The 14,357-nt window shown below is 32.6% G+C and overlaps 1 protein-coding gene across 6 annotated transcripts in view; it reads right to left on the bottom strand.

Moving 5' to 3' along the window:
* LOC126776084 (neurexin-1) overlaps positions 1-14,357 on the bottom strand; it is a 194,486-nt gene that overhangs the window by 12,475 nt on the left and 167,654 nt on the right. For 4 of the 6 annotated variants that reach the window (XM_050498358.1, XM_050498359.1, XM_050498360.1 and 1 more), the window contains exons 8-11: positions 13,071-13,097; positions 5,154-5,312; positions 4,371-4,523; positions 1,927-2,046 (exon numbers count right to left, since the gene is read on the bottom strand). In XM_050498358.1, the coding sequence (XP_050354315.1) occupies positions 1,927-2,046; positions 4,371-4,523; positions 5,154-5,312; positions 13,071-13,097 (459 nt within the window). The remainder of the gene's footprint in view (positions 1-1,926; positions 2,047-4,370; positions 4,524-5,153; positions 5,313-13,070; positions 13,098-14,357) is intronic. The other 2 variants (XM_050498362.1, XM_050498363.1) reach the window with 1 other exon arrangement.

Genomic DNA, 14,357 nt, shown 5'->3' with positions numbered 1-14,357 from the left:
AACATCTTAGTTCCCAAGATTGGTGGCGCATTGGCTATGCAAGCGATGGTTGACATTTCTTACAATGCCATTGTCTAAGGGCGTTTGGTGACCACTTACCATCAGGTGGCTCATATGCTCGTCCGCCTTCCTATTCTATAAAAAAAAAACCTGGGTAGGTAACACCCGCTCTGACTATATTCTACTGACAAGCAGCAATACTCAGTATTGTTGTGTACTGGCTTGAATGTTGAATGAGCTAGTGTAACTACAGATACGCCAGTGTAACTACAGGTTCAAGGGACGTAACATCTTAGATCTCAAGGCTGGTGACGCATTTGTGATGCAAGGAATGGTTAATATTTCTTACAGAGCTATATTTGTAGGCAGTTGTATGCTAGGCTACAATAATAAAAACCCTATTTAATATCATAGAAAGTAATAAAATCTGATGACTAATATGTTTTTTTTTTTAATTATAAAAGTTTCCTATACACAAAACTAATTGCTTGGAGTATAACATTGAAACAAAGAACACGTTATGCAAAACAAAATACAAAAGTATAAAAATAGCTAAAATATAAAACAGATCTCTAAAAAAGGAAAATAAAAATTTCCAATTCATCCAACGTAATACATGCCAACTATTCGCAAACAATCTGAAACCCAACATTCGCTAAACTAGAAATGCAAATCGCAGTAAGCTTACTGTCTAATAAAACCAACAAAAGCTTGATAACAATTTTTAGGAATATCAGACTAATGTATTAGGTAATACTAAAGCAGAAAAAGAAAAAATATCATTGACCAAAATGAGTATCGATATTCTAACAAAAATACCCTAGTGTTGATTTTTTTTTGTGTTATATTTTCTTGGAGAAAGTTTTTACTTTAACTAAATTTACATTATAACATTAATAAGGTAAGTGCAATTAAAATTTTAAAATATTAGACAAAATCAACGTTACCATAAAGAATAAATTATTCTTTTAGAAATAATTATAAAATAAATAAACATGATAACTAAAACTGTGGGCTTATGGTGCGAATTTGTGTAGGTATTAATAAAGCCTTTCTCGAAAAGCTTACATTTTAACGACTTCGATATAGATAGAGAAGCCGTTGGGATCAGGTGCTTAGGATGTATGTACCACTGTGCTTGGGGTTCTACGTGCACATCAATCACAAAAAAACACAACACACTTCAACATTTCCAAGTGGGTGAAACTTTATAAGGTACCATACACAAATTCCCCTACGTCTGTGTTTCCGATATTTTTTTCAACTTCACCTTGACCTACCATGCAATATTCTCAGTGGATGAAACAAAAGAGAAATTGTACTCCGTTAATTTATTTCAAAGATATGGAGCTCCATTTAATTAAGGTATTTAAACGTAGCTACCAACTCATTAATTAAATTAATTCTTATACGCATCCACTAAGCATAATTTATAGGAGATTGCAAATTTTTACGCAATTAACTAGCATATATATAAATATAGTATATAGTTATAAAAACAAAATTTGTTTTGAATTATTTTTTATACAAAGGTAATAATTAAACAAAACACAAAAAATTTATTTGAATATAATTTACCGCACAATAAATAACCGTGTTTAATAATAATAATAATGTTGGGGATAATAACTGAATACACACTTTCAAGGATGTTTGACGAGTTCGTTACAAAAATTATATCGTTATTTATATCGCATAAAGCGTATTAAATATTTCAAACATAATGAAAGATTCAATCATATTTTGCAATCTCGTATAAATTTTTTTAATGGTAATGAAATTGATGACGAAGCTTCAGCTGATAATTTGGAAGATGAAGAGGTTTTTGACAACAGTGATATTTGTAATGACAATGATTTTGATGGGAATGATTTCTTTAATGGTCTCTTGTGGTGACGGTCCAACCCCAAAAGCTTCACCCCTTACCGTGCAACCTACCCTTGGTGGCTTCGCGCCCATGTTGAAGAGAATTAGTCCATTTGGTTCATTTGTTCGGAACTTGAATGAAATTGTTCCAGTTTTCACAGCTTCCCATTTTGGTAATATCTGAAATACGAGTATTATATCATGACATTAAAATATCTACATACGATATATAGTTAGATATAGATAGGAATATAATATTTAATGTATAAATTGTTAGCAATATGGTACAATTCTCATAACCATCTAATATGAACATTACGTGAACAATTAAATATAATTATATTATACAGTTACTTAATATGCTACAAATTACAATCGACTTTCAGTGAACTCGGCTTTTAAATGACGAGTCCTTCGTCCAGGGTTGACCAATTATTTTAATTAACGACACGTCATCCTTTTTTATTCTTTGTATTCAAATTATAAAACACTAAAAAATGTAGACAAGAGAATCCATGGAAAAGATAACACAGAATTTTAAACATAAGCTTATATGTATTGGTAATATTGTAAAAGGTACTTTAAGCCTTAATTCACATAGTATCAACTTAAGTCCTCCGATTACGTCACGTAAATTTCCATTATCCGATAGCAGTGAGAGTGTTGGATCACTCAATATTTTTACGCCAACCCTTTTCTTGTGCCATTTACGAAACGGCGCTATCGAAATATTATATCAGTTATTTCCATTAACCCCAACTGCTTATATTGCCAGTAATTATAATAATGTACAAACATCACAATAACTTGAAGACTGCTAAAGGTCAAAGTATGCGTGGGTGAAAACTAAATTAAGCAGCCAGAAATATGAATGAAATAAATTATTCATTCAACTGAAATTGCCTTACAATGTTTCAGTGACCTTTATTTTGACGAAATACATTTTACTCGTATACCAGATTTTAATTGGAAATTTATTTTTTAGGTAATCTTAATTTTAATGTTACATTTTTACCATTAAACGACAAATATATGAACTTTATTGTGATTAAATAAATATATTTATTACCTATCTATTTATTTATAGCAATATATATAATAAGCAAAATTACATGAATATCATCGCTTCTTCTATGTTGATGTATTTACAATTTTAGTAAATATACTATATATACCATCCTAAAGTTCTCGCTTCGAGCGATTGAAGCCAACGATGTAACGACTTATTAAAAGTATACAATTTCTCTCTAAGTTTCTTAGTAATAATAAGGGGTTAATATGGTGGATAGTTATTAGGTTTCCTCTCTTTAGAATCTTTCCGAACCAATTCTAACTTATATTTAATTAAAGAGCTTAGTTTTAATTTTCAAATAATACTACAGATTATATTAGCATTAATATTTTTGGTTAGTTGGTTTGTATGGACATATCTGAATTATTTGATTATTTATAAATGTTATCAGATTCACAAACTATCAATGAAATTCAAAGAGATTTACATTAATAAATAGCTCTTAATAATTTAGTTAGCCTTCGGTACATTATAATCGTAATATATTCTCTTTGTTATACTCCCATTGTTGTCATAATTCACACTCAGGAAGCAAATCTTCTGAAGGTCCAACTTCGAGGCTAAAAGTTAATAATAGTTGCAATCATAGACTCATTTCGCTTTGAATAGCATTCGAAGCGATGCTATTCAAACTTCACGTATACGAACAACAATAACTTTCACACACTTCATTACTTGACAATAGCGTCCATCGTGAGGGATAAGCACCAATTAAAAACAATGGTCTGCGTGAAAAATCGTCCTCTATAACCCGACCCATTACGGAAAGCGTTACTAAAGTGGAAAGTACTTTAAACGACGGACTCTCGAATTTGGTCGAGTGCTCGAAGTGGTCTCGATCTGATTAGATCGGTACGGGTATTGGATTTGAGTTAAGCGTTCGACTACCGCTCTCGGGGACACTTCATCCTTTGGTACATATAAATGTTTTGATAAGTGCTATGCGATATTGTTTTAACAGTTTTATGTTCAAAATATTTCAATTTAGTCGTATTATACTATAAAACATTAACAAAAAAAACTTTAAATCATTTGGAGTAGAATCATCGTGTTTCTACTTTAGTAGTAATTTCGGGTAACGTTTTCTTATTAAATTTTAACCAATTTACTATCCCAGTCGTACAAATTAGACCAATTAGTTGAGAATGAGCCAGTATAGATTGACTAAACCAATTTACTGCTTGGGGTGAGTTTTATTTATATGATATCATTTATACCTAATCTACAGAAACGCTTTAAACCTATTTATATTCCTGGTTACTAATTAAAATATGTACTATATTATCAAATTAACTTTATCAAATATTATTAAATTTCAAGCGAGTTATTTTAATTGGAAATTAAAGTTTTAATAAAGCACCTACACACATAATATAGGTGTGGATATGGAAGTGAATATTGGTGATCTGTGTGGATATGTGACAAAACTTACCAAATGTGCATCTCTAGTAGTAAACGTCACAGGGTCAGCTGAATCAGTTGCGGTACAAGCGTATTCAAGTCTTCCGGTCACTGTGATCAGCTTGCTACCCGTTCGTGCTAAGTCGATCAAGTTCAAACGGAGTGTGTCTGCTGAAAACTCCACCTAGAAGATCATTAAATTGTATACTTAATTGCTTATCTTTATGTGAGCAAAAACCGACATACGTATTCCTGACTCCATATATATTACCAATTGTTATGGTATATAAGTTGATGTATTTCAACATTCCCCAACCTTCGTGGAAATCGGTCAAATGCTATCGAAGTCTAATCTCAAACTGATATATCAACCTCCATTAATTTATACAAGGAATACATAAAAAATAATTCTTTTTCTTTCCAGTTGGTTTTCCAATTATATATTCTGATTATATATGGTCAAATCTGCTATTACTACAAATGCTTAAAGGAGACTGCAGGAAGTCAAGAGATTTTTATATATTTAGTATAACATTAAGTATTACACAAATAAAACATTACGTTTTATTTATAGCCGTTTCTTATACCTTACTATAATAAGTTCTATGCTTCTTACTTTCAAAATACAAATGTCATTGTAATACATGTTTGATTAAAGTAAAATTCATGAACCAACTTTACTTTTTGACTTATAAAATTTTATAAATGAACAGTCTTCTAATTAAGTCTTTATTACGTTTACTATATCAGTTCCCAATTAAACGCGAAAGTTTTATGGTTATTAAAATAGTTATTAAATAAATTAAGTTCTTACCTTTTTTAAGCAACCAATAAAATTGGTATGAACTCTAGCACCAGGTAACGCTCTAGCGTTTAATGAACCCCCAACATGAGCTCTGGAACTGGCCAACATGGTGAAAGAACCAGCCACATGAGAGTGTTCTGAGTACACATCGTCTACTACTGCTGATACCTGAGAACAAATATATGTAATAAAATTATATTTTATTTGAATTATTGTATTGGGCAGCTTTGACGGTTGGTCTTGTATTTAAAGCACCGTTTGGATTTAAAAAAAAATGTTAGTAAGTTAGCAGTGTACACTAAGACATCCTTACCAAATCGATTGTGAAATTATCTCTTTCCTAAGCTTTGAAACTTGAAACTTGTTTATTAAAAATTTTAAAACAACTTATAGTAGTCATTCTCATCTAAAATTGTTGACACGCCAAATCCCGATATACAAACTAGATAAGAGCCACGTTTGCCCGATTGTACTCAAGTGAATTCTGGAAATCATCATTTCCAAATTATTCACCAATATTTATTAGTTATATTATAAGTAATCAAACTTTGTCCCATAAAAAAATCTAACCTAAGCTTAAATTTTTTCAATTTTAGAAAATATCATCATCTGTTCGTTAATTCACAATTCTGCATTAAAACAAATATCATCTGTCCATTATCTTATACGAAAGTCTGCTAAAAATAACTCCACGCCTTATTCATCTACTATTATATAACTTTATATCAAATAATGTACCATCTATAACAACATGTGCGATAAGTTTTTAATATTATATGTTTTGTCTCGGGTGTGTATGATAAAAGCTGTTTCATATTAGAAACGTTTAGGTAAACTTTCATAGAAAACTTTTTTCATATCGACAGCAATGTGCTTAATGAAATTTTGTTCTAACATTACTTTTAAGCACATGGATCAAAGCCGTTTATCGTTTCTCTTCTTCGTTGTTTCATGATGATGATTATAATATATTAATAATAATAAGGAACTATATTCACTAAAAAAAGACAAAATTAAGGTACAAAACCATAAAAAAAGAGTTAACAATGTGATTTTGTGAAAAGGTCATAGCCTCAGCTTTTCAGTCTACGTTTTGTACATTTGCTGCTAACACAAACGTAGCTGTTGAAGAATGTTATATGTTGTGCAATTTGTTGTTGAAAAACTTAAACATTGAGATACATTGCAAATAAAATAAAATATTTAACATGCGTATTATATCCTTCACAAATGATAATAATAATGGTGGAATCAGGCTGGTTAATGTTTCGGCATATTAATCGGAACCGATTTAAGAGAGACGTCACTGATCTACCTGCCATTCCAGATTTATAATAAATACGTGCCATAAGTGATCATACTCTAATCACCATTTCACATTTATAATAAAACAATATGACATATGTAGATGTGTGATAAGTGAAGTGATCAATTATAACTAGTAACAAAACATTTTAAAATAATGTTTTTTATAAGGATCACGCTTATCTTATTAACAAATCTAGTATCACCATTTAAAACTTTGGAAGTATATACTTTCCGAAATAACTAAACTATATGATATAATGGAACTGATTTTATGAAACACACTTCGTCCTACACATATACTTCAGTTCTAATGAAGAATCGGTTTTGAAATCAGTTACTTTGTTCTTTTTTTCTTTTTTTGACACGCATCACAAACCACTGATGAGGTGACCCACTCTTGACAAACTATACCACCACGCAGCAATTCTTATAATAATTGTTGTATTTCGTTTGAAGTAACAGTGTAAGGTAGTTGTGAAGTACAGGCACAAAAGACATAACTTCGTCGATGCGAAGGTTGATGGCGCAGTGGTCGATATAAATAATTTGAAATTTCTTACAGTGCCAATGTCTAGGGGCGATACTGACCACCTACTATTAGTGACCCATTTGTCAGTCTGCGTAACCTATTTACAATGAAGAAATATATATTAGGGCTAAGCTTTTTGCACGTTTTTATTAATAAGTTATTTTGAAACAATTTTACTATATAAAAGAATCAGAGCATGCAATTTAAAAAAATCCACAAATACGAAATAAATCATTTACGTAACTTTGCGTTAGCGACTGCAATTTCGTGAAGTTGGTGAAATAACAAAAATCACATGTAAACGACAAATAGTCTTCAAATTCAGAGCACGCGATCAATTGCGATGCAAAAATAGTCTAACCTATAAACAAAAGTGTTTACCAGTTTATATAAATGGAAGTATTTTTCCGTTCCGTTATGCAAGTTGAATGAAAACATCTTTTACTATCATAGAATAAACAGTAAGTATGTGTCTATGCATGAAAGCTTATTTAAATATTTACGGTAGTACATACACTTCTTGACTAATTTTACATAATTTAGTGTTTCCAATTGATAAATTTAAAATAGATGCTAAAAAAATGGAACACTATTACAAAATAAGGCATTTTACTTGAAACATGTTTCTATCGATGATTCTAACTGTGGAAAATCTACCAATCCATAACGATTACGATACGTTCCCGATTCAATTCCAATCCAACTTTGACTGCTCTATATTTATTCTATCACGACGAGCCGGTTGGCGTGGTTGGTAGATAATTGCCTTTCACGCCAAAGGTTGTGGGTTCGATTCCCACCCAGGACAGACATTTGTGTGCATGAACATGTCTGTTTGTCTTGAGTCTGTGTGTAATTATCTATATAAGTATGTATTTACAAAAGAAAAGTAGTATATGTAGTATATCAGTTGTCTGGTTTCCGTAGCACAAGCTTTGTACAAGCTTAATTTGAGAACAGATGGCCGTGTGTGAAAAATGTCCCAGGATATTATTATTATAAATAATACTATTATTATTATTCCGATCGGCACCGAACCGATATGATGTTAACATAAACCATTATGTCAAAACACAACTTCATTGTTAACTTCTATACAAAAAGTCGATAATTAAATTAAAGAATAGGAAAACAGATAAACGGCAACGATCACGCTTCGATTCGATATCGATAAAGTGACAATTTGATAGAAGAATTGGCCCCTAGATATTGAAAGTGGGTTTGTTTATTTGTTTGTTTCCACGTATTAATTACTCGACCGATCATTATAATAATCTGCATACACGTTGTCAGGGATAGGGAAAAGGACAAAAGGTAATTACACCCCCCCCCCTTTATCACACATAGGCGAAGCCGCGGGACAAAATCAGTATTGTAATGGGGGTGGTGTCTGGTGGAGGATACTCTTTGGAAAAACAAGACTAATTGCTCTTACAAATGCGGTTTATTTTCCATCATACGGGTGGTTACACTTAACAAATAGGCGAATGCACCTCTAGGTACGGAGCCAGCAGACTATCCCACCAGGTGGAAGTAGCCGGTAGCACTCGTATCTAGAAGCGAGTATTATCTTAGAAAGCCTTCAAATAATGTCCCAGCAGGTGTGGAAGCACTATCTTGCAGCTATTAAGATCCCTAAGACTCGATACAAATATTTAAACACACCGAGCAGGTCATTATTCGTGAGCGAATCTTGCCAGCGCGTTTCAGCTTTGGTCGCGTATCGTAAAGCACCATCTAGTGATGAAAGGTTTAACTAAGTTCTATGGTTGGGTTTGAGATGGCGCTAGTTTCTTTGTTATAGTCTCCCCCTCTGTCTACGAAGGCGACTCGACGAGGAAGACAGGAAAGAGAATTAGGCTATCGCTTTCTTTGGAGGCCTGCCACGTAATTTTGTCCTGTGGGTTTCTGGTTTAAGGGCTTGTATCTCTGGCATTCTAAGCAATTGCGGACGTAAGCATCTATCTGACCTCTCATTCCCTTCCAGAAGTAGCGTCGTGACACACGCTCGATTGTTTTCTCTGAACCATAATGTCCAGCTGTTTCATCCTCATGATAAGTTGCAATGACTTTTAGTTGTTCTTGCTTGGGTACAACTATTTGACTATTAGCAGTATCAGTTTCTGTGCAGTACCGATACAGTAGCCCATCATTCATCACGTAGCCCTTCTTGCTCCAGTACTGAGCTTTTTCTTCATTAGTACCTTCTAGATCTCTGACAATCTTTACTATATCTTCGTCTTTATGTTGTGTCTCTCTCGTTTCCTGTTTACTTTTCCTCGGCATATCAATGATTACCGTGCATATCCCACAGTTTTCCTCAGTTCCAGGTTCACACACGGGACGAGACAAGGAGTCGGCAACTACATTTGTCTTTCCGTTAATATACTTAATCATTATATCGTAGGGTTGCAATTGTAGAGCCCACCGTGCTAGACGACCTGTTGGTGACTTTATTGACATAAGCCACCTGAGAGCCTGGTGATCCGTCATGATTGTTATCTTAGTTCCTTCTATGTAGCCTCTAAACTTGTTAACGGCCCAAACCACGGAGAGCGCTTCCCGTTCAGTAGTTGAGTAGTTCCGCTCCGGAGTGATCAGAAGTCTGCTCGCGTATTCAACTGGATGCTCTGATTCACCCTCCCCCTGCACCAAAACTGCTCCGATTGCATAATTACTCGCGTCAGTTTTGATTGTGTATGGCTTGGTCTCATCGGCTTGAGCGAGGACCGGACTAGAGGACATGAGCTTACGAAGAGATTCAAAGAGTTCCTCTTTACTCATCAAAACCGGTCTTATTTATTGTTCTCTCGTTCGTTGCGTACTTATTGTTGCATCGATCGAGGCCACTAGTTGGAGCGCCAATGTAATGGGGGTGGTGTCTGGTGGAGGATACTCTTTGGAAAAACGAGACTAATTGCTCTTACAAATGCGGTTTATTTTCCATCATACGGGTGGTTACACTTAACAAATAGGCGAATGCACCTCTAAGTACGGAGCCAGCAGACTATCCCACCAGGTGGAAGTAGCCGGTAGCACTCGTATCTAGAAGCGAGTATTATCTTAGAAAGCCTTCAAATAATGTCCCAGCAGGTGTGGAAGCACTATCTTGCAGCTATTAAGATCCCTAAGACTCGATACAAATATTTAAACACACCGAGCAGGTCATTATTCGTGAGCGAATCTTGCCAGCGCGTTTCAGCTTTGGTCGCGTATCGTAAAGCACCATCTAGTGATGAAAGGTTTAACTAAGTTCTATGGTTGGGTTTGAGATGGCGCTAGTTTCTTTGTTATAGTATTCAATAGGTTAATTACTATTCATTTATTTTTATCTAGAATATATAAATTTAATTGTATATAATTAGCAAGTCTATATAAAGTTTAATAATGGGAAAAGTGTAAATATTCAGAAATGACAGTAGCTTTAAATTTAACTTAAAATCGTTGGCGATTCAAAATTGCTTACTTGAATAAAGTGTATTTTGATTTACTCTTTGTAGGAAGACTTAAAAGTCGATGCTTATTACGTTGACAGCAAGCACGGAATATAAGTTTCAAGTTATTTAAGTTTTCTTGGAAAACGATTTTGTCTTTGCAATTTCGCTTAGACGTTTAATTCGTAAGTTCCATATTTATTTTAAAGGAACACTCAGTAAGCTTGTATCTATGTATGTTTAGAGGGTATATAGATTTTATAGGGATCATACATTGAGACATGGACTGTAGCAACTTCCCTGGGAACGGGGACAATATTGAAGGACGCAGGCTTTATGAGTACATTGACCCAAACTAATGTGGAAAACGGGAGTCGTAGCTGAAAATGCTGAATTGGGTAAATATCGCAACTATTGGTCCCTTATTCGAAATTATGCGTAAATTACAGACTTTTATTGTTAAACATGTTTAAATCTTGAAAAAACAACTCAACGCATGTGCCTGCATTGTTAAATGATTTTGATATTTTAGAAAGATAATTTCCAGATAAATGAAATCAATTAGGAGATACATAAATAAAAAATCAATTTTTGACGTTTATACGTATTATAAAGGTATTATATTTTAAATATATATACAATAATATTCACGTTCAATTACTATTTCGTATACAGTCACAGTTATTAGATAATTATTATATCAGATAATATGTATGTCTACAATTTTGTTGCTGACCGTACGAAGTAGACTAAATCCTCAGAGAGATAAGCGAAATAGTGGCAACTCGCCTCAGATTAATATTTGCGGAGCGAAATTATACACAGGGAGACGTGCAAACAGATCGTGAAACTAATGAGATTTAGTGGCTCCACGGACAGACGGTCTGGTGCACCAAATCGTTCTAGCGACCAAGATTATATTAATAAGACAAGATTTTTTTAGTAAAGAAAATTGTATGCAGAGTAGTAGAATAATTATTGCTTTAGCGATAAAACAGCCTATAGCACTTTATGTAACTGTTGTACTTTAATTGTTTTGTGTATATTAAATTGTTAACGCAATTTAAGAAACATAATTGATAAAAAAAATAGTAACTTAACATTATTTGATGTTTTAGGCAGAAGCATTCTTTTAAGAATTGGACGACTAACCGATTGCCAGAACACTCTGGTATTCCATAAAAAAATATCATTTGATATTAACATAAACGTAATAATATATTTTAGTAAGTAATAAGAACAATAAATATAAATATAAAAAAGAAAAAAAAAGAAAAGAAAATAATGAATTAATGAACTGGTTAATGTTATAAAGAATTACAGCCAGAATCAAAGAAACCATCATCATATACCATCTGATAATACTACTTCAAAATACAATATATCATTGCCAAAATTCATTTTGACATATTCATATTGGCATTAAGTCATTGCCTAATCAGAAACAGCCAATGTGCCAAGATCATATAATCCAATTATTATCCCCTCGTAGAGCGCCAGAGAATTGTAATTAGAATTTATACAGATTCTTGAAAGCGAACATGAAAGTCATGTGTTTCATCCACTAAACCTTTCACCGATTAAGATGCATTTAAATTTGTTATTTAAGAGTTTTCTCCACTGGAGATGAATCCACCTCATGTTTTCGTACTTCATACGGCCTAAATAAATAGATAAGGAATTGTTTTATAAAAAGGAATATTAATTCTATATTTGTAAAATAATCCCCTTTTTAATGTTTTGAAAGCAGAATAAATATCCTTATACCGGTTAAATTTTTCTATTGCCTCTATATACGTCAAAAAGCAATGCAACAAGAGGATTGAGGTCAGAGATGAATGGGATCACATTACTTCAGCAGAAACCAATTCTATTCGTGGCCGTGTTCATGTCTCGTTATTTTTAGTTAGTTTTATGTGAATTTATAAATATTTTTTGTGTAGTGGCTATCTTCTAAGGCTATAATCATGAGGTTTTGGGTTCAAATCTTTTTTTTTTTTATCTCCAAAATCATGTTTTTTTTTTAAACATCTCACTAGTAGCTTGGAGTTGAGAAGTGCCCAGCGTTTACATTCCCGCGTCTCGGCAACTCTGAACTCTTGCTGATTGCGTCAAACATATCATCCTATCGGATTATTGGAGTAAAATATACTCGCAGTTGTTTAGTCTAACTAGAGCGTAGACACCGTTGTTGCAATAAGTTACCAAAACTTTATTGCAGTAAAATCAAAAAGATAAATTAAGCAAATAAAAATTCAATGACGCTTAATCGATCTTGAACCATAAATCTTCGCTTAAGATTCAGGTGTTCTAACTAACCAGCCGACTTCGCAAAGTAACAGACTTGACTATAACCCCTCCCTTTCTTTAGACAATCATTATGAACCTACATCGATGCGAATCCAATATGTTTCTCCAGTGCTCGTTAGTAAATTGCCTCTTCTAAGTACTCTACTCGATTTGAACTACTACTTGATTTGAACAAAACAATAATTACACCTAAATTCAAAATCAAGTCCAATTCGAAATTGACTTAATTGGCCCAACCATTGTAGAATTAGAATTAGCGCTTAAGTATACTTCGAATAAAATACAAAATTCATTTAAATATTAAAAACATTAAAGAAAGTTAAATATTTGTATTTTAACACTTACCCTGCAAAAGCTCGTGAACGGTGTAATCTGCGAACAAGCGTATAAAAATTAAACTTTTTCCGTATTTAACTTGCAAACGTTATTCATGGAATTCGAAAATTGTATTAGCAAGGATAATCTCAATTTACTCAAGTAACTCTTAACTATACTTTTGTTAAGTAAGTTAGCTGAAGAAATCAAGAGCTCGACCACCTTGGAATAAATACTAAAATATTTCAATTAAATAGCACATCCAGCCCAGACTTAAACATTATTAATTATTAATCTGAAGTAGTAACTTATATTGATTGCCTTAAAGAAGAAAAAGAAAAAGCTTATTAACCAAAATCAATGTACATTACAAACATAGAACGTTGAACATCTTAAGTGAGTACAAGAAGATTTTGTAATATTACTATAGGTAAAACATCTGTCCCTAAACTAGACAAAAACCGTATTCTAGCCCACGCTCTACTTATATTTTTTGAATTCACACGATGTTATATTTAAGTTCGACCAAAACACTCTTAATATTAAATGAGATAGATTTCATATCAGTGTTACTGAATATTCCAGTCTCTCACAAGCAACGCATCATGACGATGTCAACAATATTTGAGTATTTCTCACGACATGTACCGAATATTTAAACATCATAAAACTTCATTACCTCAGAAACTATTATATATAACAACGATAACTTTAATATAATTTTGACTGTCATAGAAATTTTATTTATCAATAATTAACAGCAACTATAATTTCAACATAAAATGTATGACATCTTCTTTTCGATTCAGTCATTGCTATTTATTTTCAAAGGTGTAATAAAAATCAATAATTATAGTTTAAATAAGGTTCCTATCAGTCGGTATACGGTCCCATCAAGTTGTACATAACAACTTGATGGGACCTTTAATATTATAATATATCGTTCTGAAATAATAATCGATATTAACTTGAAGATACAGAAACCAGAAATACAATTGCTGCAGGATAGGATTGGCTGAAATTTTAACTAAACTTGTCAATTTGAAGTCAATTATTAGAAAATATTAATTCCAAACCACTAAAACAAAAGCGACTTCATCTCGCACATATGAATTTCACACTTTTATGAAATAAAATTATCATTCGAATGCTACATACATAAAATGTTACATACAAAGTCAACCTTGAAATATGAGCTTGTCACACTAAATTTCTCTTCTACGCTTCCTCGACTTAACACCATATCTAAAAGTTAATATCATATCGAAAATACTAAGACTTTATCAGAAATAATCAATTAAGTTTAAAATATTGTTT

The sequence above is a fragment of the Nymphalis io genome, chromosome 19, assembly GCF_905147045.1.
Source record: "Nymphalis io chromosome 19, ilAglIoxx1.1, whole genome shotgun sequence".
Lineage (NCBI taxonomy): Eukaryota > Metazoa > Arthropoda > Insecta > Lepidoptera > Nymphalidae > Nymphalis > Nymphalis io.
This window is presented reverse-complemented; position numbering and strand designations above follow the sequence as displayed.